The following is a 27,492-nucleotide window of genomic DNA, read 5'->3' as shown; positions in this document are numbered from 1 at the left end:
CTCAAAAAGATTGCACTCAGTAGATTAGATTTTAATCCAGTTTATACTTAGAACTTGGTTGCACTATTCTAATCCGGGAGGGTTGATATGCTACTCAGACCTCCCGCCAAATAATCGGATCATATCTCCTTCTTTGGTCACATTCGCTTTCTCGGGATTTGTAATACCGAGGCTCAGTAGGAGGGGATTTGAAAACTGGAAGTGGAAAATATCCCTAGTAGATCCGAAAAGAACGCATGAATATGAACATGGGAAATATCACTCGATTCCTCACATGGCTTCAACGCACTTGTGCAGATGAAATAGACACAGACAGTATGTTCGACAACAATTAGCAACGTCCATAAGACACTTTTCCGAAACAACATGCAATGCACAGATAGATAACCCTGACACCGACTCCCCACGACCTAGACAACAACCAGATATCAAACTCAAACATCGACAAAACACACCATAGTCACCACTGCGCTGAAAGAAAAAGAGAAAGCATAGAATTAAGAACACGACACAAAGAACAGCCACGCATGACAGACTGCTGAAGCCAAGCTAAGCAAGCTAAGCAGACTTCTTCTTGCGGCCGCGCTTGGGCTTCTCCTCCACGACAGGCTCGGGCTCAGGTTCGGCCTGGGCTTCAGCGTCACCCTCATCCTCCGCGACGGCCTTCTTCTGGCGTCTGCCACCAGTTCTAGTGCCGGCAGTGGCCTTCTTCTCCGGGGTTGCCTTAGCAGCGGCGCGTCCCTTACGCGCGGTCGGCTTGGCCTTGGATTTGGCAGGGGTGGCGGCTTCGCTGTCCTCGCCCTCACTCTCTCCCTCGCTCTCGACGACCTTCTTGGACCGACCGGCCGTTTTGGTCTTTTTGGCCTTGGGAGCTTCATCGTCGGACTCATCGTTCTTGGCCGCCTTGGCAGTGCGCTTCTTGGGTTTGGCGGGTTCCTTTTCTTCCGCAGGTTCATCTTCCTGGTCATTGTTAACATATTATGGGATATATATCGAAATAGGAAAATACCTCATCGGCGTTGGCCTTCTTCTTGGTCACACGCTTACGAAACCCGTTCTTGCCGGGTCTGTTCATCTCCACATCCTAACGGGACTCAATCAGCATATCATCAATCCGAAGCGCGGCTTAGAACAAAGGCTCAAGAGAACATACCCCCTTCCAATCTTCATCGTCAACATGGCCCTGCTCGACAGCCTTACGGACTTTATCCTGATGTTCTTCAGACAGGTCCTCGAAGCCATCGATGGTAGACAGTTCACCGTCGCCTTCATCGGCGATGGTTTCTTGCATGTGGCTGACGATCTTGGGCGTCACACATCCCCTGTATAGAAGATTAGCTTGGTTCTTGCATTTACTTTCACAAAGATAAGGCACAGTATAAATGACATACCAATGTCTCCAGAAAAAACTCTGGAATCGCTCGGTATCAACCCAAGTACCGAGGCGCAGCTCACCCTTGAGGATCTTGGCTTTGGCCTCCTTGCATTCTTTGTTCTGGCAGCCGGCTCGGCCAGTGGATGCTTCTTCTGTGGGGTTGTTAGTGAGGTCATTTTTCCAGAGCTTTTTAAACAATTTTAGGCATTGAAGATCGGCGAGTATAAAATGCAGAAGGTACAAAAACAATGAGATAACAGATAGAAAACTCGTAGAAGATAGAAACCATTGACATTGACAGTGAAGATGACGTTAGGCAGATGCGAACAATGCAGCTAGCAAACAGACACGACGGGATGGCAAACAGCCCCCCGAAAAGAACAAGAACCCCAACGACATCAATCGTTTCGCGGAAAGATGAACATCAAGCAGGATAGGTTCATCCATTTAATAAGAGAATGCAAGAAAAGAAACGAGAAGAAACTTACCCAGACGATAAGAAGGCATATTTGTTGGCGACTCGCGCGTTGCTTCGGGTCGCGGAAAAAAGAAAGGAATGAAAAGTGCTCAACACTGGCTGACGCAATTACAAATTCGACACAACGATATACGTCGTAGAATAAACTCGAACTGAATAGAAACTATCAACGAGACAAATGAATAACCCCAAGATGGGTGGAAGAGAAAGAAAGAAAAAAAGGATGGATGGTTGAAAGACGGGGGAGGAGAGGGAGGAGAGAAGAAAGAGAAGGAGGAAAAGGCGGAAGCCGACCGCGGTACGGTTGATCAACTCAACCCGCAACGAACGATGTCGGTCTCAACTGCATGTGTAATGGCGATTATTGCGGTCGCTATAACTGTTTACCTCATGTTGTTCTTGGCTACGCGGCTTTTAAGTCTCTTCAATCGCGATTTTCTTAAGACCTGTCTTATGTTTTTTGGTCGAGCAAGAAGCTAGGTACAATACTAAATGGCTGCATATCGAAGAAACCATAGATTCAGCAACCACACCTGGTGTCTTATATAATTTTTAACCGTAAAAAGCACAGATAGAACCTAACAAGCGGCTTGGGCACTCTGGGTGGACTCAATGCGTTCCAGAGCAGCGATGTGCTTCCGCAGCATGACCACAGCCCCCAGACTGAGACGCGGGATAAAGGCCGATGCCACGTTCGTGTCATCAAGCTCATCGCTGGGCGCCGTACTATTATGGTGCTCGATCATTTTTAGGCCTTCCTTGATAGATTTGCGCAACAACTGTGGCCGCACGTTGTCCCCATCCTGCGGTGTCGAGGCCGGAAGGTAGTGCTATGTCAAAACATCCTCCATGCCAGCGACAGGATGCTCAAGCGCACGCTGGATAAACTTGCGGGTCGTCAAGAATGTCTTCTCTGTGTACTGCATGGACTGGATGAGCTCATTGCCCCCTTCCGCAAAGGCCTCAAAGCCAGGTTCGTCTGGTGAGAAAAAGGTCAGTACGAATGAAACTATTCATATTAATGAAAGATTGGAAGCAACATACTGTAAAATGGTGCCTTTACCAGCACAAGTCCCATAATAGACACGATAATTTGCAAGACCGTTGAATTGGCAGCTGACCAGCCTTCCTCCGGATTCTTCGTTGCCCACGTCCCCAGGATACTCAGGCAAATCTTTCCCTCCTCATACAAATTTGGGTTGATCCGTCCGGAGTTGTTGGTCCACGAGTGGAAGAAGCATGTCGGAGGCGAGTCTGGGAAGGTATTGGGGAAGTGAAAGTCAATAACAAACGGTGCATACTCATACGGTGTTCCCTGAGGGCCGATTATCAAAACCCGCAGGAGATCAACCCTCGATTCCCAAGCTCGCACGGCTATGCCTGGGGGCAGTGAAGAGCGGAGAATCCCATATTCTTTATGAATTCGTTTGACGATCATACCGGGACTGCCTACCTGCTCGGTTAAGAAATGATGATCTGAAGGAGGCGTACCTTCTAACACCGCGAACGCTGGAGGGCATCCTGCTGATGAAGAGGACTGAGTAGCAGCTTCTCCCAAGACTGGAGACGTCTCTGTAAGATCCATACAATCTTTAGATTCCTTCTTGGTTTCGGGACCCTCGGGGGGTATAATGTTAGCGGTCATAGGTGCCTCGAATTGACCATCGCTGAGCTCATGAGTTCCGCCATCGATTTCAATCTCCGCGTTGGTACCGTCCTCGAGGTTTTCATTATTGCTATCTCCATCCATCTCGGTATCTGATCCTGTGGAGAAAAATTGTTGAATTCCGTTTAACGCAGACGGATCAATGGTAGGGTTATCGGAATTCAGGATTCCATCTAAGAGATCACAGACAAAATTAACTAGACTATTGATCCGAAGAGAGGCAGCAGCGGTATCGGGCGTTGGGAAGACCTTAGATGACATCGCATTACTGTCAATCACCAGCATCAGCCTCTCTAGCGAGACACGGATATCACGGCAATGGTTAGCAGCAGCTAGCCGGACCGTAATAAGTCCGTCAGTGTCTATGGAAACAATCTTTCCGAAAAAGCTCGCTTTGGAGTTGGCGTTGAAATCCGTGTGACCAAAGTCAATCTGCGAAGGCACGGGAGCGGTATCGATGGAGACTGAATCCCTGAACCATGCTGTGTGTGCGATGCTCATCTTCATAAACTCAAGATAAAGCGACGTTTCGGAGAATGTGCTCGGCATGATGAAGTCCATTTTACAGAGGCCCGCAGACGCCCGGTTCATATTTTCGTCGTAAAATGGCAATGTGGCCTGGTGGACGGTGTCAGGAACAATAAGCACCTTATCGTCAATCAAAGGGTTTAAGCACGAGTAGGCAACGAGCTCGTAGATAGACACATCTGTCACATCCGAACCGAGTATTCCGAAAGACGAGCTAGTAGTCATCATATTGCCTTTATGCGTAAGCTCTATGTCCGGGGTTTTGTACCATTTGACGGAAGCTACTCTTTGACCGCCATCAACAGTTTGGACTATGCCGACTTTCTTTGGCCGATAACTTGCCACCATGGCCTCGGATTCATTAAGATGCAAAGGTATAAGCTTGGGAGGCGGGGGCTTATGGAGTATCTCTATCGATTCTTTCAAGGCGACCACGGTCCCAGGCCATAATTCATCCACTTCATCGAACACACGTAAACTCGTGGCATCTTCGACGGTGGTGCTACCGTCTTGCCATTTAACAGTGACCTCCGTTTGAGTAGACATGATGCGTAGGAGGTTCAGGTCGTATCCGAAGGACTCATCGGATGAGATGCGTCGGTACATGGGGTATCTCTGAGTCGCATCCGCAGGGTCGCGAAACCGAACCAAGTCCCCGGATTCAAACCACATGTCAGCTCTGACAGTTTTCTCTTGGGACAAGGAGCCTTCAGGCAACTGGCCAAAATCACACTTCACAGCATGTTCGTGGATTGTGGCAGCCCCAAGCCTCTCACTGCCGGGACCCCAATAGGGCGTGCCCACAGCGAAAACGTTCGGACAGATCCAATCGATATTGTAGCTTGTTGCAGTCGTGGCCAATATGTAGCCCTCTGGCGCAGCACATGCGTCTGTATCCAATTCCAGGTCGTTTTCATTCAGGTTAGTTGCAGCCGTCATAACATACTGGCCGGGAAATGCTGGTTCCCCTTTTGTTGACCAGATGTATCGGCCATCAACCAGAGAATACGTATGGATTGAATCAGGGTTTTCAGGCATCGCTACAATGTCTTGCTCACTACTAAACATGGGAGTTTCAATGCGGTTGTAATCGTGAACTGAAATGACTTTCTGAACGGGAAGCAGCAAGACCGCTTCGCGCTCAACAGACTTGACTTTTCCGACTTTCTCCCGATAGATGATAAAGTCATCTTTGCAAAACGGCTCATATCCGGTAAGCTCTGCCATTGGCACGTCATGTAGCTCTGGAGGGCCGTCATCACTCGAATCCACAATTGATGGCCAGACGGCGCAACCGCTGGGCTTTTCCGAGAATTTCAACGGGCCGTGGTCTCCAGTTTGCGGATCGAGTGGCTGATAGGCGATCGGCTGGAGATTACATTTCACCGACGCGTTGATGACCGTGCCAGCAAAAGGACTCTGGAGGTTTTCCTTGACGCGGAAGCCTATCTCAAACATCCGGTCGACGAGCTCGAGGTCGTCTTCATGGATGAGGGAATTTCCATGGCAGAGCTTCACAAACTCGACGAAGACATAACCCCTTGGTGGCTTTGGATAGTTAGCTACCTGATCACCAGGAAAACTGTAAGGGACAACAATAGCATAAAGGCTTTGGTACACACTCTTTGAGTCTGCACAAACGCAGTAAGAACATCCTTCGGTACGGAAGTATGGCACAAAACCAGGCCTTCTGTCCGAGCCTCCTCGTCGGCCTTGTCATAAGTTAGTTTAGAGCAGCCGGAATTAGAGAGCGAGGCAGCAGACCTCGTAATAAGTCCGCTATCGATTCTAGATTAGCTAAAGCCTTCCCTCAGTTAGCTTCACTTGATCTCCCACTTACAATGACTGTTCCCAACAAATGAGGCTTTCCTTTCACATGAACGACGTCACATGTATCAAACTGTCATGCTTGTTAGCTTTCATACAAGTCAGATAGTAGCAGATACACTGACTGACCTTTGTAGCGGCCTGCATATAGAAGCCATAGCAGCGAACGCCGGGCCACGACAGGAGGCCAGAGGGCTAGTAGGTCGGTAAAAGAGAGTAGAATGGAAGTGGAAACCAGCTGTAAGCAGCACGACCAGAAGAGACCCAAGAGCGGAATGGAAGATTTATGAGAAGTGAGGCAGAGAAAAGGAGAACGCGCGCAACACCCTAGTGACATGGACAGTCACATGTTTAGGTATGTACCTTGTCTAGCCCAGGCCTTAGCGTAATTTATTTATGACGGGTCAATATCGATGGATAACAAAGAACAAAGAAGATGGTAGGTACCTCTGCGTGTTGTTCCTTTAGGAGAGTGACTAGGTAGAGTTATGGGCCAATGATGTTAGTGATCGGTAGGCGCCTGGCGGAGTCCCGAATTAAACTAATTTTGCCGGGTGGTCGCATTCCGGTTTGATCATTTCGCCTCTTCGTTTGCACTCAAAAGGAGCTGCTGCGACGGACGACGATTCTTGGTTAGCGCAAGTACGCGTGTCGGGCTTCAAGTTACACCATCCTACCTTGCCTGAAATCAAATTCATCAACCCAAGAATCGCGATTCTACGTGGTATCACCAGCGCAACCAACCAACCCATTCACCCCAAACCAACCCCCTCCCCCCTTTCGACCAACAAACCTCTACCACTTCCAAGCAAACGAACAAACAAATTCAAACGAAAATGTCGGAACCCGGCCCCGAATCGATCCCCACCAGCGCCGACCCGCGCAGCAAACGCCCCGTGAAACGCCGCGCCGTGACCGCGCAAAACGAACAAGCCTCGAAGATCGAAACCCTCTTCAAGGACCCCTCGAAAGAAATCCGTCTGCCAGGGACCTCGCTCCAAAAGACTTCTGCGTCGCTTCCTGCCCCGCCGGAGATCGTGGCCAACGTGCAGGGTTCCTCGGCTGGTGCCGGTTCCGGCGAGTTTCACGTTTACAAAGCGAGTCGGCGGCGTGAGTATGAGCGGCTGAGGTTGATGCAGGGCGAGGTGGATAAGGAGAAGGAAGACGAGGAGTGGGATAGACAGAGGGAGGAGACGAGGAGGAAGGATGAGGAGAAGACGGAGAAGAACCGGCGAAGGAGGGAGAAGAAAAAGAATGCGAAGAAGGGGGGTAATGGGGATAAGGCGAAGGGTGAGAATACGATGGCGACGGATTCGACTGGAGGAGCTGCTTCTGGGGATGGGGAGGGGACTACAGGGGAAACTGCACAGGCGGAGGAGACGCCGGGTCTGATCATTCATGATGATTAGGGGGTTGCTGGTTACGACCGAACAATACTACCAGACTGTACTATCCAGGATACAGTGTACGATAGAAGATACCCATGTAATTTTGAAGTCTAGGATATACAAAGAAGATCCAAAGGTTAATCGTGCAGCATTAGGTACGCATTTTTATTCCTGTATCTTGTTCTCTTTACTCATCGCCACCGCCAGCGCCAGCACCCATTTGCTGGGCGCTCTTGCCGCTGCAGATGTCGTCAACACGGAGAAGCAAGCACGCGGACTATCCAAGAAGTTAGTGGTTGTAAACAGTAGCAATATTGATATCAACTTACCTCAACAGCAGTCTTGATGCTCTGGAGCTTAACCGCCTCGGGTTCCCACACACCGTACTCCTTCATGTCGACCAGGTTACCCGAGTCACCGTCAAGACCCCATGTGGTCTCGCCCTCGACGTGCTTGGCCCTCATACGGGTCAACACGCGGATAGGGCTCGCGCCGGCGTTCTGTGCTAGTGTTCGGGGAATGACTTCCATGGCATCGGCCACGGCCTTGTAGGGCCACTGCTGGACACCCTCGATGCTCTTGGCCAGCTGGCTCAGCTTGACGGAGACGGCCATCTCGATGGCACCACCGCCAGGGGACAAGCGGGGGTGGAAGATGACGTTGCGGGCCACGGCCATGGCGTCCTGTAGGTTCCGCTCGACCTCGTTGATGATGTCCTTCGAGGGACCGCGAAGGATGATGGAGCAAGCCTTGGGGTTCTTGCATTCCCTGAGGAAAGTGAAGTATTCATCACCGATCTTATCGATTTCGAACAGTCCGCAGCCGGTTCCGACGTCGGATTCCTGGAGGTCGTCGACACGGTTGACGATGGTGGCACCGGTAGCGCGGGCAATACGGTTGTTATCCGTCTTCCTCACTCGGCGGAGTGCGGTGATGTCGGCCTTCACCAGATAATGTTGGGCGAGATCTGCCGAATGGTTAGAGGGGGGGGCGGGAGGAGACGAAAACGAGAAAGCAATAGTTCCTTACCAGAGACACCCTTTTCGGTGATGACAACATCGGGCTTCAAGGCGATAATAGCATCACACATGTGCTTGACCTGCTCCTCTTCAATCTGCAAAATACGGTTCCAGTCGTCCTCCTTGGAAACCTCGATGTTGGTCTGAGATTCACCCTTCTTGTACTCCAACGGGCAGTCCAGCAAGACGACGCGGGGGTTCTCGATCCTTCTTCGCATCTTGGGGTGGGTTATATCTTTGGCAATGCAGATCCCCGAGATGACTTCGCTTTGCTCAATCTGACCACCGGGGATCTTCTCAATACGGGCGTACCGCTTAATGTCAACCTCCCGCTTGCCACCGCCGGCGTCGAAGGAGACCGTCCGGACAGCCTTCAAGGCCAGACTGCACATCAGCTCCGACCATCTGGAAGAGAACTTTGTTCCGATCGAGGATTCGATGAGGGAGTACATGGCCTTGTCGTCGTCGATATCCACGGGCACCGAGACCTCCTCCACAATTGCAAGGGCGTCGGCCAACGCACGCTTGAAGGCCGAGATGATGACGACGGGGTGGATGTTACGTTCGAGCTGGGGGATAGCCTGGGCAAGCATTTCACCGGCTTTCACCGTCAGCGTGTAACTACCAAAGCCAGTGCAAGGCGGGGAATACCAAGAATTATAACCGTCGTGGTTCCGTCTCCAACTTCCTCGTCTTGGGTTCGGCTGAGCTCAATCATGCTCTTCGCGGCGGGGTGCGACACCTCGATTTCTCGGAGAATGGCGTGGCCGTCGTTGGTCAAGACAATACCTCCCATCGGGTCCAAAAGCATCTTCAGCATAGCCTTAGGTCCCAGGCATGACCGGATAATATCTGCAACACTGTAACGATGACCTCCACGTTAGAATCGAGAGCGGGCGAACTGTATGATCAGGTGGAATCCCACGTACGTCTTTGCGGCGGTGATATTCGACATCTGCGCTTTACGACCAACCTGTCTTTCACCACCATTAGTATTCATGACGAGTACTGGGGCCTGCATGGTTGCGGTATTCTGTTCTCAATGTTCTTCAAAACGACGAGGACAGAGGAGCAAGGAGAGGCTGTCGTATAGGAGAGGATTGGATTTCAGTCCTATCAAAAAGTTACCGAAGGTGGGAGGGCCTGAAGTTCCCACCGCCCGCGAATCTCCTTTTGGCTTAGCGCGTTTTTTCCGCCGCCTTTCTACAGGTACGGCTTCATCTTTCTTCCATCTTCCATCTGCCATGAATATCTGTTACATGTTCTCCGTAGCTGAACCTTGTTCGTCCCTCAATCTGAATACATACTCATTTACAGAGCATCAAAACATCAATTTCCATCGCAATCGAACTCCAATCTTTGCCAGAAGGGAAAAAAAAGACCCCAATCCAAAGCCCTACAAGACGTACAGACTTCAACTTCAGCAAAATGTCAGCCTCTCTCACTCCTTAACAGCATGCTCATTCTCTGAAAACTCTTCTTCACCCGCACTCGCACAGCGGACATGATCGTCTTGCGAAACTGGCCCCTCTTGCCCCCTCGTTGCTGTTGCATTTTGTCCCCATTCCCTGCTGCCAGCACATCAATCTCCGAGACATGCTCCGCGGCGAACTTCTCCTCGGGCACCTCAACTCGTCTACCACCATTGCATCTCGCCAGCGCATTCCTCTCAAAAGACCCCACGCAGCCGAGCAAGGCGTTGCGTTCTGACATTGTCCTGCCATAATAGCGCCCCGACAGAGTCGACATGCTGTGCTCTTCGTCAGCTGTGTAGGCTGCTGTCGTTTCATCTGGGCCCTCGCGCTCAAACATATCTGCATCCACGTCCACCATCTCTCTTGTCCCTCGCGACATACTCGTCTCCTGATCTGTCGACATGCGGGCCATCACGTTCCGAACCCATCTGTCTGCGTAGTTACCGTTGGTGCGAGGGGTGCGTGGACTTGTGCGTATGACCATGGTCATGTTCATGTTCAAGTTCACAGCTAAAGCCATGTTTTCCGGTCTCTGGCTGAATCGACGGACTCGCTCGCGTTGGATCTCGCGCATCGTGCGTTGCAGATGGACAGGAAGCTCAGCCATGGCGGCTTCGTCGAGATCGAAGAGCACTTCTTCTTCGTCTTCGGTGGAGGAGTCGTCCGGGTGGGGGTTCCACGGGCGAGAGGCAGCGCTGGAGTCTGAGCTGGAGCTGGGGCTGGAGACGCTAGATGGGTATTGGAGTTGGCTTGTCATGGTGGTGATGTGGATGTGCTTTTGAATTTGTTTGCGGTCGTAAACTTGTTTGTAGCTTAGGTGTCTAGTCCCATGCATGAGAGTGTGGTTGGTTTATGTTGGGTAGGGAGTGATCAGAGATGCAGTCATTGGGAGCTGGCTGGTTTGGGGACCAGGTAAGTAAACAAACAGGTTAGTCTGCAAGCGACGACATAAGCAAGATTTGCTGAGACTCATGTTGATGTTGACGCAAAGCACTCACTGTGCGTATATCCTCATTGTGTCTGGCATGCAATCAAGCGGTGGCACATTTGACTTCTCACCAATGGAACATACAGGTAAACCACAAATTATGATTGTGGACTGTAGAAGGAAGAGATGAACCTTGTATACTCTGAGTTGTCTTTGTGTGGGCGACAACAACAGCTAGTACGAATCCACCTGCACTGTTCAGAGCACATCAACCTCAGTAGTGCCGAGAAGCACATGGAGAATCCTGCTGTGCAGTCGTTTTCTACTAGAGTTCACCAACTTCTCCAGACTATGTGAAGACCAAAGTAAAAAAAAAAAAAAAAAAAAAAAAAAAAAAAAAAGATTCTGAACCTGTCTTTATTGGTCGATTGTATAGTACATGAATTAAATAATATATCAAAGCTAAAACGTTCTCACAACGAGGGACCCAGACCAAGCACCTTATCACCTCTCCACACCAAAAACACCTCACACAAGCCACGAATCTAGAACTCCCGACTCTCTCCAATATCACATACATCAAAGACCCCCTCTTCCGGGATCTCATGTTTCTTCAAAGCCTCCTTCAACAGCTTCGGAGGCTCCAGAACATCTTCCTCGGTCAGGACCCACGTACCCCAGTGCATGCCCAGCGCTCTGCGACACTTGGTGTCCTGGAAGATCTGAACTGCGTCATGCGGATCCGCGTGCATGGGACTCATGAAAAAGCGAGGCTTGTAGGCGCCGATCGGGATCAAGCCTAGGTCGAAAGGACCTCGGTGCTGGCCAACTTGTTTGAAAGCAGGACATGATGGGAATGTATATTCCTCGGCGTGGTCGTCGACGTGATCAGGTAGTTCCGGGACGGTTCGATATCCGGTGTCCCTATACCCAGAAACAAATGTCAGCCATGGCGATGTGGGAAAACGTCGAAGAGGGCTATCCACGTACCCAGCGAAATATACCTTGCGGCCTCCGGATTCAACAGACCACGAAGCCCACAATGTCTTACAGCGATCAAACAATCCTCGGTTGGTCGTATGCTGACAGGGCAAACAGCTGATGCGCGCCTGGATATCAGCCGGGCCTGAGCCAGTGCTCGCACCAGGTGCGCTCACTTCCGTCGCCGACGTCTCCAACGGGGAGAGAGAAATATCGCGCTGCTCCCACCAATCGAGTTCCGTGACGTTATGGATGCCCGATTCGGCAAACCATTTCTTGTTGCCGAGGGGGGCGAAAAAGTGGCAGTTGGGATGGCGTTTCGAGATCTCCTTGATGGTCGGGTAGGACAGATGATCGTAATGGTTATGCGAGATCACCACCGCGTCGATGGTCGGCAGATCCTGGATCGCGCAGGGCATCTCGGTGTAACGTTTCGGACCTAGCCACGAGAACGGGGAACACCGATCCTCAAACACAGGGTCGAACAAGACCCGAAGCCCGCCGGGGAACTCAACGTAGTAGCAGGCATGGCCTAGCCAGGTTGCGCGCAGGCCGGGGGTTTCCCGCGAGGATAGGAACTCTGGTTTTTGAACGGGCACAGTTGGAGGCGTTGTGTCTGGTCGATGGCCCTTTCCGGTGATTTGACGACTATACGGACATTAGACAGTATGGTCAGATCAAGGATGACGCGATCGGCTACCTAAGTAATTTCAGGATATTCTGGAAAGTCGGTCCTCCTGTCCAAGAGCTGGCAGGCGATTAGCTTAGAGCTCATTTGAGCGCAGCGCAGCACACCAAACTCACTCCCAGGGATTGACGTATCCATTCGAAGCATGATGGCTCTTCTCCTTCGCATCTTCGGGGCCCGCGGAAACCGGAGGCACCGACACCGTGATGGAATATAAAATAGCAGCAGTAGAGGAACTCATTGTGCGTCTTCCAGCAGATGAGCTTGGCAAAGGAACCGACCGACGGAAGCAATGCCAATGACGAAGAAACGATCGCATGCTGGTCTAGAACCGGCGCAGGCGTTCCTTAAATACCACAGAGTCGCAGGCAGGACCGAACAGCGACAACGACAACGTCACCCACGTGGATGCCTCCTGGGCGATGGCTCAGACTTTTCTATCTGCAAATCACCGGTCAGAATGAGCGACAAGGTTCTTGACAGCTCGTGTCAGCCAGATTTAAGAAAAGAATTCAATCGCCGCATAAGTCCGGACGAGTCCTAACGCCGTAAACTCCGAGCCGTTGTCTTGTTGACAAGTTGGTGGTAGGAGGTCGGAAATCAACACAAAGAAGATGTGACAAAGGGCTATACAGCAATGCAATTGACAGATCAATATTCAATGCTCTTTCATCCAGGAGCTGGTTTCGTAGAAAGTGACAATTGATCCTCTCATAGTATGGACGTGGGATGATGCATCTCGGCCCGACGTAACTCCGTCTGGCCGATAAGCCGCCGGAGAGATGTTTCTTTCTCCCATTGACGTATGAGATATCCGCACTGCCTCTTGCTTGAGACTTGGGATGGACCCGAATGGATCGTCAACGGGGCTGCCTGTGCCTGGCGATCTGATCGCCCAGCGAAAAGATGCGATCCAGGCAGCAGCACAGCCGACAGGAGAGGGAGACGGACTCTTTGCTCAGCTTACCAACAATCCGTTCTTCACTGCGGTAAGCCCCATGCGCTACTAGCGTCTTTGTGATGGCAGTTGAAACTAAGTGCAGCTTCGTGGTAGGGATTCGGTCTCGCTGGATTAGGAGCAGGTCTGAGTTTTGCCCAAAAAGGTGTTCGCCATGGCGCCGCGCTTCTTCGCCGGCGCATGCTTGTCGACGTCGAAATCAGCATCAAGGACGATTCGTATCCGTGGTTCCTGCATTGGATGACCCTCTACCAACAATCACAACTCAACACGGCTCGGTCTGCCGCCAGCAGGTCTGGCTTCGTGGAATCCATGCTCCAGAAATTGACCCCCGGAATGCGCCACCTCTCCATTCAAACGCAGAAAGTCGAGCACGCCAACGGGTCGATGCATACCCAATTCGCGCTGGTTCCGGGTCCCGGGAAACATATCCTCCGCTACAAGAATGCGTTCATCTTCGTCAACCGCATGCGCGAGAACAAGTCGCAGGATTTGCAGACGGGTCGGCCGTGGGAGACGATTACCCTGACCACGCTCTACTCGCACCGTCATATCTTCGAGGAGCTGTTTTTAGAGGCACACGCGTATGCCGCGCGATCGCACGAGGGGAAAACATCGATATATAACAGTTGGGGCACTGAGTGGCGGCTTTTTGGTCAGCCGCGGCGGAAACGGCCCTTGGAGTCGGTGGTTCTGGACGAGGGGGTCAAGGAGCGGATTGTGGAGGACGTGAAAGACTTTGCCGACAGCGGGAAATGGTATTATGATCGCGGAATTCCATACCGACGCGGATACCTGCTCTACGGCCCGCCAGGAACCGGGAAAAGTTCGTTCATTCAGGCTCTGGCTGGTGAGCTGAACTACGACATTGCCATCTTGAATCTGAGCGAGCGAGGTCTGACGGACGACCGATTGAACCATCTGCTGACCATCGTGCCCAACCGCACCCTGGTCCTGCTTGAAGATGTCGACGCTGCGTTCTCGAACCGACGAGAGCAAACCGACGCGGACGGATATCGCGGCGCCAACGTGACCTTCTCTGGTCTGCTCAATGCCTTGGACGGCGTTGCCAGCGCCGAGGAGCGAATCATCTTCCTCACCACCAATCACGTTGAACGACTCGACCCGGCTCTGGTTCGCCCCGGACGGGTCGACATGACCGTGCGTCTTGGAGAGGTGACTCGCTACCAGGTAGGTTGTCTCTGGGATCGCTTCTACAGCGAATTGGACACCACGGGGGCATACCGACAGGCCTTCCTCGATCGGTTGCACGATTTGGGACTTATCGAAAACGAGCAAGGCGAGAAAGCCGACCGAACCAAGAGCACCAGCGCGGCCGCTCTGCAGGGACTATTTTTGTACAATAAGGGCAATATGGAGGGCGCGATCGCAATGGCCGAGGGGCTTACGGTTAGCCTACATGACGAGGCGATGGAATAGAGCCATATGACATGGCGATCACTGTATAATATTATGAATTTCTGTATGAATATATTATTAGTCCTGGGATTGTAGATGTGACTGTGCTTGGGGAACCGGAGGACGCCAATCACCGGCCTCGACTGTCTCTTCACCATCACACTGACACAACACCCTCAGACAGGCTCTGGCCAGAAGAATATGCGTATTTCAAATGCAAATCCCGAAGTTTATATCAGACACTGACGGTGGTTGTCTAGTCTATTTGAAACGCCATTCGACCGAGTCGGTGAGTGAAGGGCTCAATCAAGGCAATGCGACCGTCCATCTTCTTCACGGCGACCTACTTTAGTTTATCAATTTTCCTAGCGTCATCCCTTCGACAAATCACCTTCTCGGGTTCAGCAGTTTTCCAAGCGCCGCTAAGCAGGCCCTGCCGTCTCTTGTGTGCCTCCGGGGTGTAGCTCCACCAGCAGCCAGCGAGAGGTCGAGCTTAAGCGCCGACCTCAACAATCGGGTCCAGCATGCAGCCCATGCCTGTTCTTCACACTAGGCCGAGCCTCTCACCGTTCAGATCCTTGACGCCTTCGCTCTGATAGGCCTCTTCGGTGTTTTTTTATAGGAATCCTTCAGGCCAAGATGTGCGACCATGAGGGGTATATGTCACACTCATTTCCGTGCTTGATATCTTTTCTTTTTCTACCCGGACTATGTCGTGCTGGATATATTTCTCCCCTCGTGTTGAATGCCCACGGGTTACTTTCCATTCGAACTGGTTCTACGGGTTGCAGGACTCACCATGAGCCAATTTCAACTATTTCCACCTCCTTCGCCCACGAAGGTCTCGAAGAATCCTTTTCGTAGGGAGCTCAGGCGACAAACCGAGACCATCAAGCCTGCCAGCCCTATTCCGCTGGAGGACCTGAATAATAAGAAACCCAACACAGAGGCCGTGCTCCTTCAGATCATCGAAGATACGAATGACATTAAACCGCCGCCAAAGGCTCGCATCGCCAAGTCAAATGCAATTTCTGCCTCGGAAAAGGTTCCGGAGAAGTGGTCAACGAGATCGCCCTCCAAGGCCAGCTCCCAGAAGACACCCGAATGGGATATGCCGTCGAAGGAAATCGAATTGGACTCGCCAGCAGGGAGCAGCTCACGCTCTGTCCAGAAACCTCCGCAACGCTCTGAATCACCGGGGATCCCAATGAAGTCGATGTTCCCTCGGTACAACCCCAATGTGCCTCTCATCGAGCAGCAGTACTATCCGGGTGCCTCCAGTCAAAGTTCCCGGTCTCACAAGCCCAAAGATCTAACACTGTCGCCTCAGCCGGAGATTGATCGTGCTTTGGGGCCCAAGACGGTGCCAGCCAGTGTGATGAACTTTCCATTGGGTGCACTTGATCCGGCAGACGAAGTCCACTATTCCTCTGCTGCAGAGCTTCAGGGTTTGTGGGAAGCTGCCAATGGCCAACGACCTCAGGAGCTCTCGGGGACTTTCAATCTGCGCATGGCACGGTCAGTATGCCTATCTCTACATTCGTATAAACTACTAACAAGACCAGAACTGATCCTGCCACCTTCACATTCGGTGAGCCCCAATCACCGTTCTACACCATGCAGACGTACTCCACGGACGAGCTATTCATCACTCGCATCAACCCGTCCAACGCCAGCAGCAGCGTTCCGATCATGATGCTCAAACTCGAAGACCGTGGTCGTCGCCAGCCGCCCAACGACGGGCTCGTCTCGCGTCTCTTCTCCCGCCTTGCCGCCATGCTCGCCATCGAACAAGCCCAAGAGCTGACCCGACAACATCGGCTCGGACCCGTCGAGGCCGCCGAAGTCGAAGGCGACGCTCTCAAACGCGCCGCGGCTCAGGAATCCTGTCGTCTGACCTGGAATCACACCCAGCAGCTCTACGAGCTGCATCACCCATCTCTCGCAAAGCCCCAACCGCCGGCCCTCGTCGGCGCCGTCGGCATCCCACTCTCTCCCGCACCGTCCAAATACTCGGGGACTCTTCACATCAGCATCTCGACGCCATCCCGAGACTCCAAACATCGTCACAACCAACAACCGCCCACCATCCTCGTCACGACACCGTTACCTGCCAACGCCGTCGAGTCCGCCAACGTGGCCGCCACGCCGCGCACCTCCACCCTCCCACTGACCGACTCCGACGACCCCCTAGCCTCGCTCGATCTAGGCACCATGACCCTGTCCATCTCCGCCGCCGCCATCGTCACCATCATCCCATCCCTGTATGCCATTGACTCACTGATCAGCGCGATGCTGGCCGTCGCAGTATCCGACCAATCGACTAATCCGATCCTGGCCGACATGCCACTCTACGACCCACACTCCTCCCACACCGAGAGCCAACACTCCTCATTCTTCCACGACGCCCGCTTCACTGGCAAATTAGTCGCCACACTCGCCGAACGCGACGACACCGAACAAAGCAATCAACTCATGGCGCGGATCCGATCCGCGTCGTCTGCGCGCACGAAACGAGACCCTAGAACATGGCTTCGATGGCGGAATCGACCCGCAACCGAGACTGAGACTGGGGAATCCGACACGAAACCGAAGACAAAGAGCAAGACTAAGCCCAAGAAGAGCAAAAACCAAAAAGTCGTCGTCGAGGAATTCGATCTCGAACGGTACGGTCGATACGGCCATAGCTCGTCGCGCGAGGGCCAGAAACTACCGAGTGCGACGCGCGGTGTGCTGCGGGCTCTTTTCTGGGGGTTGAATTTGGTGGTGCATGTTTTGACGATGGTGGTGAAGGTGTTGGCATGGGTGTTAGTTAATGTGACGAGGTGTGTGACGAGTCAGAAGTTTTGATGAGGATGAGTGTTTAGGGCTGGTTGGGTAAGTATATATCTTCTGTTTATTTATTTAGGGATTTATTGTTTGGTTTTTGGGAAGGTGTTTGTTTTCTTGTTCATGGGGTTTCCTTTTTCTTTTTCATCTCTTTCTTGCGCCTTTATTTTTTTCTTATCTCGATGTTAGCAGAGATTGACCGATTAATATCGAACTTATGATGAATGACACGTCTATGCTTTCTCCTGACCTTACGAATTCTCTTTTCATTTAACATAAACAAGACTAGTATATGGTTGGATATCTCCAGCCAGGAACCCACTATGGTGATAGACGATGGGGAAGGACAATGTCACGGGCTTGACAGTGGGTAGGTGCGCTTTTACCAGCCAAGACCGTCTAGTTTATGCCTAATTGGAACGTTTGACCACAGGACTACTGTACTGAAAGCCTAGAATACCAAGTCAGCAGACTTGGTACGCGCATCTCTCTATATTGCGTTCATGTTGATCGTCACAGAGAATCCGTAATTAGGACAAGGAAAGAACAGACTGTAGTCTACAAAGGGGCTGAACAGAGTAAGTTTGTTTCTTAAAGACAAGTAAAATTTCGATAAGGAAAGGAAAAAGACTATCTAAAAGAGAAGTTTAGAACCCTTATATACTCATTTCATTTAAGAAAGTTTCTATTTGATAGCTGAAGCAATTTATTAGAAAGTCAGACCGATAATTAGGTAAATCATATATTTGAAGAGCCGAAATAAACTAATATTCTTCTTTTCTACAGGAGAGTTGCCTGACCACAAGAAATAAGCTTATCCTACTAAGCTCATTTATCTACTGTCACTGTTATAGTATAGATGTGACCATCGACCACGACGAATCCGACATAGAGCGATGCGCCTGTCAAGTCTGTTGACTTGGGATTCTACGTAGTCTTTCAGTAGCCTAGTGGTAAAACTTTGCAAATTAGACAGGCAAGAGGGTCCGATTGGTATGAAAATTTATTTTTTCGCGTTACGGGATCAACGTACGGAGATGTAGGAAGGTTAGGACTTTAGTAGCCTACATAAAAAGTTTGTCTCGTCTAACAGAGAGTATCTAGAACTACCTACTCCTGGATCTGGGTAAAATATACGAAGTCTAGCATATCAAAGCCAAAGCCAGTACCTTATCACACATACCTAGGTAGCAAGTCCTAGAATAGAATCAAATCTAAGCCACCACGATGAGGCACAGAATGAGATCATACCATACCATTCCCCAGCATCAGGAGAAGATCTCCGCCCACTAAGCACAGCATGAAACCTGATGAAATGTCCGCTAGAAATTGAGTTTCTCCTCTCTAGGTCACGGCCCACCGATCGTCCAGCTATCCGACTAACCAACCACTTAGAGTACTTAGGTACCTACCCAACCTGCACCCCATATGCGCTGCGCTGTATGTATGTATGTATGTCTACATTCCAATGCCCATCATCCCGGGAAGTGGCAAATACATGCTTCGCGTGTTACAGAATCGACGACACTGTAGTTAGGCACTCCGGGGTGACGGGCGGACGATGTTAGCCATGAAGTGGAACGATGGAGGCTGAGATGGTATCGGTGTTCTTATTGTCGGTTCGCCATGCGGAAGTATTTAATTTACTTTTCTATCTATCTACTGGGAGTGAAGATTATAGCCATCCCTTCATTCAGCGGACTGGTGGTGTAGAGCGATAGAGTCTACGGGGGTATGCGCGGAGAGATATGTGGAAGTTGATCGATAGTAGGACCTTGATGTCAATTAAGAAGGAAGATTACAAAGATTAATTCATACATTAAATGATTGTCAGACACGGGAAGTACCCTGTGATTTCATTCAGAACCTTCTTGCTCAGAGTTGTGTCGGGATTGTCAAGTTGGAGGTAGTGGATGAAATCTAGCCCTAACATCTCCTTTACTTTACCTAGCCATAAACGCGGATTTCCATAATAATGAATTAAAGAACTTCAACAAAACCCAAAACCAAAAGGTGAGAGAACCTAACTCAGTCCCCTTAACCAAGAGAACGAGGGCCCAAAAGCAGAATCACGATCACCGCCCCCCTAGCTTCCCAAATACCCACATTCCACAACCCCTTCTCCATCCCTTTCCCCCCGGTCTACCTACACGGAGTATGTAACGCGCCTGAATCAAGTCACTACGGACCATGGAACTGTCGAGCCCTTGGAATCCTCCACTACGACGGACACCTTCCACATCCCGTCTGCCGTGTCCCGTCGCGCCTCTATCCAGGGATGATCCAGACAGAGGATGGATGAGTTATGTGTGATGTAGGTTAGTATGCTGGGTTCTGTTATGCTGACAGGGCACGACGACGCGGCCGATCTATTTACCTACCAGGAGACATGTTTGGCGTAGTAGGGAGATTATATAGAGGGAGAAACTGTCTCACTCTGTTCGCGACCCTTGGACGTTTTTTTCCTTCTGTCCGTCTTGGTATCGTTGAAGGGTTTTGTCTTATTGTCCTTTTGGTTCGTTTGAGTTGACTAGACACTCGTTCTTCGGTCTACTCACCTACCTACTCTCGTTCGTTCGGAATTTGTTTCTACTACAGTCGTTTGGATACTATCTACTACATCCTATACTTGATTTTTCGACTTTTTATATCTATCTGAGACGAGAAGTGGAAAATGCGTACCGCTTTCATCTTCGCAACTCTCGCCACCACCCTGGTGGCACTGAACCCTCAAGCTGAGGGCGAGGTACATACACCCTCCCTCCAAACGACCAAGAGGCCATAACAGTGAGGGACATAACAACTAACACCATCCAGGCCAACACCAACTCCCCCGAAAACCCCTCCCTGCATGTCCCTCAGCGCGCTAGTTCACCCATGGTCCGCGTCGGCGGAGACACCAACAAGCCCGAAACAGGAGTCTCGCACGACGCAAACACCCCCGAGACCAAGCCCGCCGCTGACAAAGACACAACCACGCACATCGACAACAGCGGCGAGCGTCCCGAGGTAGTCATGGACTCGAAGAATCCGTCTACCGAGGATTCAGACTCGGCCTCGGACAAGACCAAAGACGCGGATGCAGACAAGAACAAGCACGCGGCGCAAGACAAAGAAGAAGCCGAAGAAGAGTCCCTCCCTCAAATAGTCAACAAGTATCTGCCGAACATCGGCCACTTGCTGTTCCCTGAGACCAGCTCGAGTAGCGCCGTCCCGAGCCCCACGATGGGCGCTGCGGCGGCCGCGTCGGCGAGTGGAAAACTATTCCACTTCGACGACGCGAGTGCGGATCAGCAGCAATCGGGGGGGAAGAAGAGGGCCGTGGCGCCCCAGGCGGCGCCCGCGCCTGCCGTGACAGAGAACGTGCAAATGAAAGGAGACGAGGCGGTTGTGTACCGCACGGTGACGAGCACCGAGACGGACTGTGCGTGCGCGAGCTCGGTGAACGGTGTATTGGCCAAGGAGACGGGAGCGAGCGTTGTGGCTGCGCCGGTGCCAGTGCATAGTTCGAACGCGGTCGTGGCGACAGAGAGTGCTGAGTCCATGCCCATGCCGAGTGCAGTGGATCCGTTGGCTGCGACGCCAACTGCTGCGACACCCGTGCATGCGGGTTTGACCGAGGAGAGCGCGGAGCCGAGTGCTCATGGGGTGCGCACGGAGATGACCTCGGGGTCGGTGCTCGTGCACAGCGTCTCGACGCCGGCGGTCCGATCGATGACTCGCACGGTGGTCGCCTCGGCGATTCCCACGCCTGGTGCGTCGCACAGTGCGTTCGTCGGCGAGGTGGCTTCGTCGTCTGAGGCGGCGATGCCGACGGGCGTGGATCCTCAGCGGAACAGCAAGGATGATCAGCTGTTCACTGGTGGTGCGGCGTGGACGGGCCCCCGCGAGATGGTTGTGATGGGGGTGACTGGGTTCTTGGCTGTGATGTTGATGCTGTAATGGAGGATACAGTTCCTGGGTGAGGCTGTGGTAATGACTGTTAATGATGGGACGGACTAGGGCGGGTTTTATTTGATTTTCTGTCAATGGAATTGTTGTATTATTATGTTAATTAATGCGGTCTTCGTCAAAGTTCAATACAAATGCCAAAGAATGATTATCCAATCCTCCAAAACACAGCGCCTGAAAATCTATGCATGGATGGCCTGCTGCACCTTCGGGTACAGATGCACCAACCGGTTGTATAAATCCGGATGGTCGTGGATCATGACCTGCGGATCCCATGCCATCGCGGCGAAAATGGTCTCGATGCCGCTGCTCATCGGCGTCATAAACACCTGACACACCTGCAAGCCAATCACAAAAGCAAATGCCATGATCACTGCCGTAAAGTCACCATCCTGGTTGTAGCTGGGATGCGTAAATTGCAGGTAGAGATACGCCAGTAAGGCGCACACGTACGACACGAACACCGATCCCATCGTCAACACGGGCCCGATGAGGCAGTCTGCAGCCAGGGCATCCACGCCTCGGTCTTTCATCATCTTCCAGGTATCTTTCGCCGAGGGGATATACGCTTTGCCATACAAGGCGATGTGGCAGAACGCGTACCGGTTGAAGAAGGTCACCAGCCAGTCCAGCAGCGAAATGAGACATCCAAGGATCCAAAAGGCGATGCTGCCCACCAGACTGCCCTCGGCAGCTTCATGGCGCTGCGCGACGGAGCATGCTTGCCGCAGCATGTTGATGATGGCAAGGATCAAGCTCCCAAAGCTGATGCTACCAAAGGAATAGGTCGTGGCGCGTCGGAAGGCGCCGCGGGTCACGCCTTTGGGCATTCCATCAGGTGAACCGCCAAAGAAGTACCAGGAACCGTACACTCCGGCGATGGTTGTGTGGATGGTGTTCTTCCACCACTCGCTGAACCAGTACATGGCAAATGTCACGTAGACCACCAAGCCAATCACCCTGCCTGAGCTACAACCGCCATTGGCACAAGACGGGTTATTGCCGGGTTCGTAGGCCACATAAATCGACACCAGTGTCACGGAAAACCACGCAGCGAATGCCACCGTCACGATGCCGCCGATCGCGCTCACCAAAAACATATGTCCGTAGCGTCGAGACACGTCGATTGAGGTTTCCATCATGAATGCGGTGAAGGGGATGCGCGGGATCCAGCTGATGAAGCAGATGATGGCGAAAACTCCGAAAATGAGGAACACGATACCTCCTCCGTACTGCTTGCGCACGATGTAGTAGATACCGGTAGCCAGGGCAAACACAATGTTCAGGATTCCCGTCGCCCAGATAAAGAACTTGGGGAAATAGCGAGCTCCAAGAAAATAGGCCCAAGAAAAGGCCAGCGCTACGCAGAGTACAAATATGAACAAGACCAAGGTGTTCGTATCCAGTGAAAAGTCATTAACCGAGTCGTAAATGCCTCCGCCATTGAATCCTTTGTACTTGGAGTATCGATAGATTGCGATTCCCGAAACTGCGACATAGCCTAGAAAGACGGCAATGAGCTATATGAATTAGCCTTGGTTCCTAACAAAAGGCTGTAAGAGCTCAGGCTTACCAGAAGTCCTGCCCAGATGTCGTTGAACTTTGGTTTCTCGACCTTGAATGCCTCGTCAAACCCATAGACTGCCTGGTTGTAGGTCGGCGGAGCCCCCTGCGGCGGTGGTGGTGCCTGTTGTGGTGGCCCCTGTGGAGGCTTGGGCTCTGCGGTGTTTTGATAGCCATTATCGTACTGATAATTCTGATTATAGCCTTGAAAATTGTTGTTGTACATAGGCTGTTGTTGCCGAGGTTGAGGATGGCCGTCGCCGAAGTTTTGGCCGGGATTATAATAGTCTGCTGCCTGTCCACTCATGGTCGCATACTCCAGCTGTACCAGCTGTACTAGAAGAAGAGTCTGAGAGACGCCGGGTATCAGAGAACGGAAGAGACTGCGAGGAAAGAAGGAGGGAAAAGACTGAGAATGGACAAGGCACGAGGTGGAGAGAACGGAGTAAGGGGGTAGGAGTTCCTGGCAGTCCAAGTTCACCCTTCCGCATGCGTCGGTCTGCCAGTGAAGGGCGTCATCGTGATGAGACGAACCGGTCGAGTGCCAATCACAGGGCCGAGCAGCGCCAAGTCGCGCCCAAGAGAAGCGAGAAACTCAAAGCTCGGTCTTCAGCCCTATCAAGGATCGGCCTGAGTGTGTTTGGGTGGAGAAGTTGAGCGCGATCTGCTCAAGATTCATGGAAGGCAACGCAGAATTTTTCAGAGGGGATCCCAAAGAGTCCAAAAAAAAAATATAAGAAAGAGCTCTTCATGTGAAATTTTATGTACATCGTCAAAACATTCCAAGTTCAGAGTTTTGCTGTCTTTTCGTCTTCTTCCATCCTAGTTCCCACCAAGATCATCCTTCCAATGCAGGTTCCAAAATTGAGTCAGACCCATAAATCCCTTGCCAAGTCGCTTCGGTGCAGGAAATTAACATAGTACACATTAGAAGGGGGATGTTCGTGGTTCCAATCCACCCAAAAGATAAAGAATGACGGGGTAGTGTTATCCAACGCAACCTTTCAAAACAATAATAATAAAACTTGTCGGGTATCAATATAAAAAAAACCAAAATTCAAATATATCCCATAGATATCTTGCCACACATTGTTGCTAGTCGGTCTTCATTTACCGAAAGGCATGATGTCTCATATGTCGCCAACCATCGGCAATGCTGCGTTCGATCCCGGGAATCGGCGATCTAGCGCGAGTGGTCCATTCATCGGTGGCAGCCTGTAGCGTGCCTTTGCTGAGTGCCTGCGATCGTCGCAGTTTCTCCTGTCGAACCGCAGTCCGTCGAGATGCTCGCAACTCTTCAATGCGACCTTGTCCCACGCGATTTCGTCGCGCAAAACACTCGTCCATTAGATTGTTGGCATCCAGCAGTCGTTTAGGTACTGACTGCACGACTTGGAATACCTCCATCGGGTCCGAAACAGCCATGATATCTCTCTCGCATGCCTTGAAGATAGCGAGAGACACGCGGAAGAAGGTTTTAGACCCTTCGAAGAAAAAGACATCCCACACTCGCAGAGTCGTCTCCAGTGGTAGCGTGCCAATAAAGACGGACATCAGCCAATTGGTCAGTCCCAGTGTGATATCCGGGAGGCGAGAGTGGACGGTCAGTGGTGGCGTCTTGGACCTGGGCGAAGAGCCGGTGTTGGCAATTTTGCTGTAGGCATTGGGGAGCGTTTCTCTCAGTAGCACCATGAGAATCCAGAGATCGATGTTGGCTCCCTCCAGACTGATCTCGTGGGTGCCGGGAAGGTAAACCGTCGTGATGATGTGCAACATCCAAAAGGCCTTCTCCTCGGTGAGAAAGAGAAGAAGCATTCCGGTGATGAAGTTGAGGGACTGGGTGTATCCCACCTGCGGATTGTGCAAAGAGAACGCATACAGCACTCGTCGCAGAGACTCGATCATTTGTGTCTCAACGGTCACCGAGGAAAATTTCGGGTTGCTGCTACCAGAGTCGTTGGCCTGTGTCTCCGGTTTAAAGTGAAGGTTGTCGGGAAAGGTGCGATGCAGGTCACGTTCGATGTGCTCCTTGTCGTCGTTGCTCGGAGACTCCATCGCCTGCTTGACGAGTTGATCGTACAGCCCCGGATTCCGATTCAGATGTTCGAAGCCTCCGGCGTACCAGAACCAGGCCGCGCCGCGATATTCGGACGGGATTCCCTTGCGCACAAAACGCTTCATCTTGTTCGATTTTGGGGGAAACTTGGTGGGATCCTCGGTCGGCAGGCCACTCTCCCTGAGAAGTTCAGCCCATTTGGTCCGCCTAGTCGCAGCAAACGCAGTGTAGGGGCCGTTCCAGGCCTCGTACTGGTCAAGGGTAACATGGTGACTAGCCTTCCGGAATCCATAGCGATCCCGAGTGTCCGTACCCGGTAGGAGTGGTGGCGGCACGATCCCGGGGATAACCACCTTGGTGTCCTCTGGGACGCTGTTGGCAGGCGGATCCGGACTGGTTTCTTCCAGCATCTCATGGGGTGCTTGCTCTTCCGGCTTTGCTTCGCCCAGGAATTGCTTGTCCACCGTGTTCTGGTCTGGCGGGTTTAAAGCGGGCAGGGGTGGTACCGGTGGCAGACCCTCAGTCGGATCCATGCCCGGGGAATGTTCATCGGACGTGTAGCCATCGTCGATGGTGAGTTCCGTGGGCGGACGTGGACTCAACGGTCGCACTTTGGAGTCTCCGTGCAGCTCAGGCGACGCAGGTTCTTCCGTCACGTCGCTAAACCCGTCCAGGTACATGGAGATGGCATCTTCAACGCTCATGCCACCGTCCTTCTCATGCGGCCCGTCGGGCGTGTCCGGAGAAAGATCGGTGATCGAGCTACTTTTCGTCAAAACGCTGCTGCGCTCCGTGCCGCTGGCCTGCTCGATGCTAGACCGCGAAGTCATGGCGGAGTTGACGCTAGACCGCAGCGCGTCCTCCCCCTGGGCATCGGACGATGCATGGGGCGGACGCGGTAACGCGAGCCCGTGCGTGACGAAAGGATCGTTGGAGGGGCTGTCCCCGAGGCGAAGACGCCGAGGATTCAATCGCGATGTAGATTTCGAGGCCCGCAATCCGGGGGCCTTGCGATGAGATGGACGGTCGACGTCGCCATCTCGTCGAGCTGTTTTAGAGGGGCGCTCTTGAGGATGAATAGGGAAAGTCGGCGTGCGCAGCGCCGGGCCGTAGATGGTGAATTCGTCCCCCGTGCCGTGGTGAGGGGAAGCGGAACGCAAGAAGGGATCATGCAAGGGCGGCGGTTGTTCCAGGTGCTTTCGAGGGGAACGAGGGATCGGCGGAGGGCGATGTACGGGAGGCGGACGAGACGAGCCAGCAGTCGACGGCCGCGAAGGCGAGGGAGGATTAATCCTCAAGGGGTCAAGGCGAGGAGGGTTAGGAATTCGGCGACGACTGGGAAGATCATGATTGCCCGTAGGCGTGGGATAACGAGAGTCTCCATTTCCTGTGACCATGGCCACGAGATAACACCCAGAGCCCGCTGGACATTTGTCGATCCGATAACAACGAGGGAGAAAACGAGCGTGAAGCCAGAAGCAAGTCCACCGTTAGACAAGACCGGGCTAGTTTTGGGGGCGAACACGAAATGGTTTTCTTTTCTTTTTCTTCTCTCTCGTCAGGAGATCGATCAGAATAAATAAGAAAAAGAATCGAAAGGGAAAGAGAGGAGACGATCGGATTGGATCGAGCAGAGTAAACGAGTGAGCGCGTCGGCGAGACGGGCGGCAACGGTGCAAACGAGCGGATGCGAATCGGAGAGCAGCTCAAGACGGCGCCAAAAGCAAAAGACGAAATTGGATCAATCCATTGGAGATGACAATCACGATCCTACCAGCGATTCAAGATGGCGGCCCCATCTCATGACCGATGAGATTGAGAGTGAGAGGAGATAAAGATGAGAGAGAGAGGAAGAGAAAGATTAGAAGAAGCCGGACAGGAACAGGAAGGGGGAAAAGAGAAGAAGTAAAAATGAAAAGAGAAGAAGAAATGACTAAATTGGAAAATGAAAATTAAAAAAAAAAAAAAAAAAAAAAAAAAAGGGGACTGCAGACCACTTCGGGATTAGCGCCGTATCGACCCTGTTTTTGTGGTATTTGGGGGTTTCAGAAAATGACTTCATCTTGTCTTTGTCTTTTCTTTGAGCAATTCTTCTTCAGAACCAATTCCTATTTCCTACTGAGGGTTGCACACATGAGCTGTCATCCCCGCGGTTGATCGGTTGACTGTATATCACATTATGCAGGTAGACGCGGAAACGGCCGTCATGCATCCCATGGAACACATCACTTTGCTCTGAACTTTGGACTTTCGACTGTCAGTGCCAGCTCTCCTCGAGAGTTATCCATGGACCATGGGTCACTTCCGAGGAACCTTTCTCCAGCTTGCCTTTTGAATTTCTGTCCTACATCAGAAATGACTGC

At 51.9% G+C, this 27,492-nt stretch overlaps 11 protein-coding genes across 11 annotated transcripts; 4 read left to right on the top strand and 7 right to left on the bottom strand.

Moving 5' to 3' along the window:
- Positions 1 to 12: 12 nt before the first annotated feature.
- On the bottom strand, positions 13 to 2,098 carry LDX57_001878 (uncharacterized protein). Its single transcript, XM_046083525.1, has 5 exons — positions 1,864 to 2,098; positions 1,392 to 1,527; positions 1,154 to 1,322; positions 1,010 to 1,084; positions 13 to 960 (listed from the first exon to the last, which is right to left on the bottom strand). Exons 1-5 carry the CDS (start codon positions 1,880 to 1,882, stop codon positions 559 to 561), a joined length of 801 nt encoding a protein of 266 aa, XP_045939482.1. The 5' UTR covers positions 1,883 to 2,098; the 3' UTR covers positions 13 to 558.
- Positions 2,099 to 2,227: 129 nt separating this feature from the next.
- LDX57_001877 (ubiquitin-conjugating enzyme E2) lies at positions 2,228 to 6,316 on the bottom strand. The gene is made up of 6 exons (XM_046083524.1): positions 6,004 to 6,316; positions 5,888 to 5,947; positions 5,812 to 5,826; positions 5,670 to 5,759; positions 2,898 to 5,595; positions 2,228 to 2,832 (listed from the first exon to the last, which is right to left on the bottom strand). Exons 1-6 carry the CDS (start codon positions 6,019 to 6,021, stop codon positions 2,684 to 2,686), a joined length of 3,030 nt encoding a protein of 1,009 aa, XP_045939481.1. The 5' UTR covers positions 6,022 to 6,316; the 3' UTR covers positions 2,228 to 2,683.
- Positions 6,317 to 6,710: 394 nt separating this feature from the next.
- LDX57_001876 (uncharacterized protein) lies at positions 6,711 to 7,283 on the top strand (the record flags this gene model as incomplete). The annotated part of the gene is made up of 1 exon (XM_046083523.1): positions 6,711 to 7,283. The coding sequence occupies one exon, from the start codon at positions 6,711 to 6,713 to the stop codon at positions 7,281 to 7,283; it is 573 nt and encodes a 190-aa protein (XP_045939480.1).
- Positions 7,284 to 7,449: 166 nt separating this feature from the next.
- On the bottom strand, positions 7,450 to 9,302 carry CCT3 (chaperonin-containing T-complex subunit CCT3; the record flags this gene model as incomplete). The annotated part of the gene is made up of 5 exons (XM_046083522.1): positions 7,450 to 7,539; positions 7,592 to 8,229; positions 8,292 to 8,882; positions 8,933 to 9,141; positions 9,211 to 9,302. 5 exons carry the CDS (start codon positions 9,300 to 9,302, stop codon positions 7,450 to 7,452), a joined length of 1,620 nt encoding a protein of 539 aa, XP_045939479.1.
- A 410-nt stretch (positions 9,303 to 9,712) lies between these two features.
- Positions 9,713 to 10,671, bottom strand: LDX57_001874 (uncharacterized protein; the record flags this gene model as incomplete). The annotated part of the gene is made up of 1 exon (XM_046083521.1): positions 9,713 to 10,671. The coding sequence occupies exon 1, from the start codon at positions 10,589 to 10,591 to the stop codon at positions 9,713 to 9,715; it is 879 nt and encodes a 292-aa protein (XP_045939478.1). The 5' UTR covers positions 10,592 to 10,671.
- Positions 10,672 to 11,229: 558 nt separating this feature from the next.
- On the bottom strand, positions 11,230 to 12,594 carry LDX57_001873 (putative Zn-dependent hydrolase/oxidoreductase family protein; the record flags this gene model as incomplete). Its single annotated transcript, XM_046083520.1, has 4 exons — positions 11,230 to 11,608; positions 11,675 to 12,313; positions 12,366 to 12,413; positions 12,470 to 12,594. 4 exons carry the CDS (start codon positions 12,592 to 12,594, stop codon positions 11,230 to 11,232), a joined length of 1,191 nt encoding a protein of 396 aa, XP_045939477.1.
- Positions 12,595 to 13,491: 897 nt separating this feature from the next.
- Positions 13,492 to 14,751, top strand: BCS1 (bifunctional AAA family ATPase chaperone/translocase BCS1; the record flags this gene model as incomplete). Its single annotated transcript, XM_046083519.1, has 1 exon — positions 13,492 to 14,751. The coding sequence occupies one exon, from the start codon at positions 13,492 to 13,494 to the stop codon at positions 14,749 to 14,751; it is 1,260 nt and encodes a 419-aa protein (XP_045939476.1).
- Positions 14,752 to 15,529: 778 nt separating this feature from the next.
- Positions 15,530 to 17,580, top strand: LDX57_001871 (uncharacterized protein; the record flags this gene model as incomplete). Its single annotated transcript, XM_046083518.1, has 2 exons — positions 15,530 to 16,248; positions 16,296 to 17,580. The coding sequence occupies 2 exons, from the start codon at positions 15,530 to 15,532 to the stop codon at positions 17,578 to 17,580; spliced, it is 2,004 nt and encodes a 667-aa protein (XP_045939475.1).
- A 2,653-nt stretch (positions 17,581 to 20,233) lies between these two features.
- LDX57_001870 (uncharacterized protein) lies at positions 20,234 to 21,501 on the top strand (the record flags this gene model as incomplete). The annotated part of the gene is made up of 2 exons (XM_046083517.1): positions 20,234 to 20,305; positions 20,377 to 21,501. The coding sequence occupies 2 exons, from the start codon at positions 20,234 to 20,236 to the stop codon at positions 21,499 to 21,501; spliced, it is 1,197 nt and encodes a 398-aa protein (XP_045939474.1).
- Positions 21,502 to 21,692: 191 nt separating this feature from the next.
- PNS1 (choline transporter-like family protein) lies at positions 21,693 to 23,380 on the bottom strand (the record flags this gene model as incomplete). The annotated part of the gene is made up of 2 exons (XM_046083516.1): positions 21,693 to 23,030; positions 23,084 to 23,380. 2 exons carry the CDS (start codon positions 23,378 to 23,380, stop codon positions 21,693 to 21,695), a joined length of 1,635 nt encoding a protein of 544 aa, XP_045939473.1.
- An 803-nt stretch (positions 23,381 to 24,183) lies between these two features.
- On the bottom strand, positions 24,184 to 27,341 carry LDX57_001868 (putative GTPase activating protein (Gyp3); the record flags this gene model as incomplete). The annotated part of the gene is made up of 2 exons (XM_046083515.1): positions 24,184 to 26,552; positions 27,263 to 27,341. 2 exons carry the CDS (start codon positions 27,339 to 27,341, stop codon positions 24,184 to 24,186), a joined length of 2,448 nt encoding a protein of 815 aa, XP_045939472.1.
- Positions 27,342 to 27,492: the final 151 nt, after the last annotated feature.

The sequence above is a fragment of the Aspergillus melleus genome (genome assembly GCF_016097325.1).
Source record: "Aspergillus melleus strain CBS 546.65 chromosome Unknown contig1, whole genome shotgun sequence".
Lineage (NCBI taxonomy): Eukaryota > Fungi > Ascomycota > Eurotiomycetes > Eurotiales > Aspergillaceae > Aspergillus > Aspergillus melleus.
This window is presented reverse-complemented; position numbering and strand designations above follow the sequence as displayed.